General features: G+C 58.0%; 1 protein-coding gene across 1 annotated transcript in view; it reads left to right on the top strand.

Annotated features, from left to right (window-relative positions):
- POLG (polymerase (DNA directed), gamma) overlaps nucleotides 1-5638 on the top strand; it is a gene marked incomplete at its 5' end in the record, with an annotated part of 16521 nt that continues 10883 nt past the window's right edge. The window contains 4 exons of the mRNA XM_014533554.1: nucleotides 1-101; nucleotides 3765-3939; nucleotides 5184-5348; nucleotides 5447-5626. Coding sequence (XP_014389040.1) covers nucleotides 1-101; nucleotides 3765-3939; nucleotides 5184-5348; nucleotides 5447-5626 — 621 coding nt within the window. The remainder of the gene's footprint in view (nucleotides 102-3764; nucleotides 3940-5183; nucleotides 5349-5446; nucleotides 5627-5638) is intronic.

Raw genomic sequence — 5638 nt, 5'->3', positions numbered from 1 at the left:
GTGGCCATCCCCGAGGAGCGGGCCCTGGTGTTCGACGTGGAGGTCTGCTTGGCAGAGGGAACCTGCCCCACGCTGGCGGTGGCCATATCCCCCTCGGCCTGGTGAGTGCGGGCTGGGCTGGGCTGGGGTCGGGGGACTTGACCGCACCTGGGGCGCCCACCTTACTAGTTGGGTTCAGGGAGCATTTACTGAGTTCCCACGGGGTGTCCCCCGGTGGGCGCTTTTGTAGCGACTGCGGATGCGCGGTGGGCTCCGTGCCTGAGCGTTGATCTATGAACCAGGAGGTTGTGGTTCGATTCCCGGTCAGGGCACATGCTGTGTTGTGGGCAGGAGGCTGCCGATCCATCATTGATGTTTCTCTCGCTCCTTCTTCCTTCTTCTCTGAAATCAATAAAGATATTTTTAAACAATGAGATAGGCTTGACCCCCGCTTTCCTCGAGAGAAGGTAGAGGCCACAGACACACACCCACGCAGATGGCAGGTGGTGGCAGGGGTTTGTGGAGAAACACAGTGGAGTGCTGTCTGGGAGACTGACCGGTCCCCTTGGTGGGGGTCTCTCTTCCCCTCTCCTGATGGCTTCCTGAGAAGTTAGCCTAAGACAGTGGTCGGCAAACCGCAGCTCTCGAGCCACATGCGGCTCTTTGGCCCCTTGAGTGTGGCTCTTCCACAAAATACCGGCTCTTCCACGAAATACCGACTTCTGCGCAAATGGCACTGTCCGTGCGCGCCCGCACGTGGTATTTTGTGGAAGAGCCACACTCAAGGGGCCAAAGAGCCGCATGTGGCTCGCGAGCCTCGGTTTGCCGACCACGGGCCTAAGACAAGTAGTGTTTCTATTCGGGGGACGCTATGGGGTATTTTGGGCAGGAGAGAGCTCCCGTTGGGGGGACTGTCCTAGGCGGGATAAGACATTTAAGCATCCCTGCTGCTCCCTTAAATGCCAGACACCCCCTCACCCCCATTCCCAATGTTCTCTGGAGGTAGCGTCCCCCTGAGCACCCCCAGTTGAGACATGCTGCTTTCCTCACCCTCCCAAGCAGGCATTTCCCCCCAAAAGGTATAGCTAATCTTTTCTTTTTTTACTTTATTTATTTTTAATTTTGTCTCCTTTTCTTTTTAAGTAACTTTCTAAGTGCCATGCACGCTTCTCGAACAGTGATGGCAGCTCCGTCCTTCCCCTTTTCAGCCTTCATTCCAGGATTAAAACACTGTGTACAGCCTTCATGCTTCCGGGCCTGGCCGGCAAAAAAGTTGGCAGTTTCTTTATTTCTCCTGGAAGCGACTTCTTTGTGAAGAAAGCTGCGAAGTGTTAAATATGCAGCTGAAAATGGGGGAGACGTGGCTGAGTGGCGAAGAGAGGCATTAAGGGCAGGAACTAGATGATTTCTCGTGGATGTAGCTCTAGTTACGAGGAGAATCTAGCGCTCGTGTAACTCGATGGTCACAGAGCGGGTACCGTCCCTCGTTCGAGAAGGTGACGTAGGCTGCGGCGGCTGAAAGAAAACTAGGAAACCATTGGCAAGAAAGGCTTGTATTTTGATCATTTAACTGGAGTCCCCTTTTCACTTCCGCCTCTTTCCTCTCCAAACTGTTCACTTGTTTCTCCCTGTGCTGCCCACCGGCCTCTCATTCTCGCTCCATTCTAGCCAGTGGGTCTGGGGGCATCGCTCCGTTTGCTTGGGCACAGAGGCCTGGTCCTTCCTCCTGGGGATGTGTGGAGGGCACAGAGGTCTGGGCTGACACTGGGACGCCCCTCCTGAGGGTGTGCGTGGTGGGGGTGCTTCACTGGGACGCCCCTCCTGAGGGTGTGCGTGGTGGGGGTGGGGGTGCTTCGTGGGGCCATCCTAGCTCTTAACCGGGGCCCATCCCTGCTGCATGGCTGGGTCAAGTAACGTCAGGTACCCGACCAGCCCTCAATTTCCAGTGGGCTGGGGGGCGGGGGGGGGGAGCCTTGGGCAGCCTTCAGGGCAGTTTCCCGAAGGCTGCTGCTCAGGGCTTTGGTCTTCAGACTAGAGGGGCAATCCGCAGGCCGCCAACACTCATCCAAGACTCACAGTATTACTGGCATTTGTTCCGACTCATCTTCCATTCACCAAAGGTGTTTGTGTTTTGGCTTTTTAAAAAATCACAAGTACATTCATATGCAGGTGGCTCTCTGCACAGCTGCCAACCTGGATCTTGTCGCCAGTATGACTTTTAAAAAATATATATATATATTTTTATTGATTTCAGAGAGGAAGGGAGAGATAGAAACATCAATGATGAGAGAGAATCATGGGTCGGCTGCCTCCTGCACGCCCCCTACTGGGGATTGAGCACAACCCCAGGCATATGCCTGGACAGAGAGTCCAACCTTGATCTCCAGGTTCATAGGTCGACGCTCAACCACTGAGCCACACCGGCCGGGCCAGTATGACTTTTTATTACCACTAAAGTTCCTGTCATCGCCATGGCCGCACACATTTGACATTCTCCAGCCTTTTCCTCTGTGTTGTTTCACACGCTCCATGGCAAGGGGGGGAGGTTTCCAGCTTGAGTCCCTGAGCGTCTCCCCACCCTTTGGAGTGGGAGCTGGATTTTACCAGGCTTAACACGGGGGACCTCTTTTTGCTGACCCCCGCCCACACACACGTCTGTTGGAGCTGTCGGCAGGCTGCCCCTCCTCCTCCCCGTCAGGGTACAGGGAGCGCTTTTGCAGCTGTGGCGGCCACACATGTGGCCTCGTCACTCACTTTGATGCTGACCGGCCTTGACCCTTTGGCATCCTGTGTGCACAGCGGGCTTTTCCTCCGAGGCCGTCTGCGCATGCTCAGCCTCGTGGCCCCTGAGCAGACTCCAGCCGTTTCCGAATCCCTGTCCGGACATCCCCGTCCCTCCCCCGCCCCGGGCAGCGCAGACATTTCCTCGGGCACTGTCGCTGCTCTCACTGAGCGAGGCCGCTCAGAGGCACAGACCCTCCGGGGTGTGTGGTTTGCTCTTCATCCTTTAGAATCATTCCAGCCGTCGGATGACTCAGCCGTATATGAATGCAGCATTTGTCTTTTTTTTTTTTGCCACTTTCACAGTCTGGCCGGTGTGGCTCAGTGGTTGAGTGTTGACCTATGAACCAGGAGGTCACGTTCAATTCCCGGTCAGGGCACATGCCCGGGTTGTGGGCTCCATCCCAAGTAGGAGGTGTGCAGGAGACACCCCATCAGTGATTCTCTCTTATCACTGATGTTTCTATCTCTCCCTCTCCCTTCCTCTCTGAAATCAATAAAAATATATTTAAAAACAAAACAAACAAAAAACCCCATCATTTCCACTTTGGATTCTATTCGAATTGCTTCTCTCACGTACGGGCGCTTGGAGCACGAGCTGTCCTGTTTGCAGACGTGAGGGGTGGGGCCTGTTTCTAAAGCACCTGAGAGCCGAGCTCGGGGTCGGTGCACACCTGGGCGGAGCTAGGGCCGGACCCAGACCCCGGGCTGTGGCATTGGCACCCTCCTTACCTGCGCGAGTGCAGGGGCTCTTGCGACCACCGCCAACACATACCCCCGCCCCGCCCCACCTGGCCTCGCTCTGTGAGGGTTCGGGGCACCCATCCGTCTCACTGGTGTCCCCCTATGGGGATGGAGCACAACCCCAGGCACGTGCCCTGACAGAGAATCCAACCTTGACCTCTGTCAAGTGTGGCCTGGCCTCGGTGGCGGGTCTGCAGGGGGTGCCGTGGGGCGGAACTTTGAAGCCTCTTGGCTGACCCTGCCCGCCTCTCCTCCCTCAGGTATTCCTGGTGCAGCCTGCGGCTGGTGGAAGAGCGTTACTCTTGGACCAGCCAGCTGTCGCCGGCTGACCTCATCCCCCTGGAGGCCCCCGCCAGTGCCGGGCAGGAGCAGCTAGTGGTGGGGCACAACGTCTCCTTTGACCGCGCCCACATCAGGGAGCAGTACCGGATCCAGGTGAGGGTCCTGGGCCAGCCCAGCGGGCTGGGAGCCCTGGTCTCGGTGATGGGGGGACGCACTGTCGACCAGCCTGTTCCGGGACCTGGTTGTCACAGGACAATGGCCCTTCCTTGTGTGGCCTGTGGGAGCTCAGCGTGCGTCTTTGCGGGCTCCGGCCCCGCAGCCGGGGCTCCATCCTGCCTCAGCCATGGATGAGCGGTGTGAGCTCCTCAGCTTCCCTGAGCCCCGGTTTCCTTCTTCGTAAGAGGAGGGAGGGCGCCCAACCGGTTTGGCTCAGTGGATAGAGCGTCAGCCTGCGGACTCAAGGGTCCCAGGTTCGATTCCGGTCAGGGGCATGTACGTTGGTTGCGGGCACATCCCCAGTGAGGGGTGTGCAGGAGGCAGCTGATCGATGTTTCTCTCTCATCTGTGTTTCTAACTCTCTCTCTCTCTCCCTTCCTCTCTGTAAAAAATCAAAATATATTTAAAAAAAAAAAAGAGGAGGGAGGGGACCGCAGCTGTCTCATAGGCCTGTTCGGAGGGTCAGACCAATGTGCATGTCAGATACATGCCTGTTGTACAGTTGTGACAATTTTTAAAACAATTATTTTCTTTAAAAACATATTTGTATTGATTTCAGAGAGGAAGGGAGAGGGAGAGAGAGAGAGAGAAACATCAACAATGAGAGAATCATGGATCGGCTGCCTCCTGCACACCTCCTACTGGGGATTGAGCCTGCAACCCGGGCATGTGCCCTTGACTGGAATCGAACCCGGGTCCCTTCAGTCCGTAGGCCGATGCTCTATCCACTGAGCCAAACCAGCCAGGGCTAGTTGTGACAATTCTTAACTTATGAAAGTGCTTTATCATTGTGTTCTCCTGACAGTCCCGGGGAAGGGCAGCGCGGAGGACGCAGCCTTACCCCGTGGCTGAGGGTGCGGAGGCCCAGCCTTGCCCACTTGCCCAGGGCCACGGAGCTTGTGAGTGGCGGGGCTGGGGTTGCGCCTGAGAGCTCAGAAGGCCTTGCTTTGGCCACTCTGTGCCCAGGGTGCCCTCCGAGCTGTGCTGGCTGCTGGGAGGACTTGTGTGTTGGGATGGAGCCAGGTCCGCACCTTCAGGGTGGCTAGAATTTGGGGGGGCCGGCCCCTCACAGGTCCAGGGCTCAGGCGTGCACAAGCATGAAGGCGTGGGAAGCGGTGTGATGGGGAGGGAGCGGTGAGGAGCCCGGGCGGGCTGGCCCCTCAGCCGCAGCCTGTCCTCAGGGCTCCCGCATGCGCTTCCTGGACACCATGAGCATGCACATGGCCATCTCGGGGCTGAGCAGCTTCCAGCGCAGCTTGTGGATGGCGGCCAAGCAGGGCAAGCACAAGGCCCGGCAGTTCACACAGCGAGCCCAGAAGTCCCAGGGCAAAGGCAACGGCCCAGCGGTGAGGACCCCTGCGGGGGGGCTGGGGACCCCTTCACCGCCCGCTGGTCAGGCCTGAGGCCCAGCTGAGCCGCCGTGTCCCTTGCTCCGGCCCCTCAGATCTCCTCCTGGGACTGGCTGGACATCAGCAGCGTCAACAACCTGGCGGACGTGCACGGCCTGTACGTGGGGGGGCCGCCCTTGGAGAAGGAGTCCCGCGAGCTCTTTGTCAAGGGCAGCATGAAGGACGTCCGCGAGAACTTCCAGGTATGGGGGTGCAGAGGGCTCCGGGGAGCGGGGGTGGCGGGGCCC

This window comes from Myotis brandtii, unplaced genomic scaffold (genome assembly GCF_000412655.1).
Source record: "Myotis brandtii unplaced genomic scaffold, ASM41265v1 scaffold988, whole genome shotgun sequence".
Taxonomy (NCBI): Eukaryota; Metazoa; Chordata; class Mammalia; order Chiroptera; family Vespertilionidae; genus Myotis; species Myotis brandtii.
This window is presented reverse-complemented; position numbering and strand designations above follow the sequence as displayed.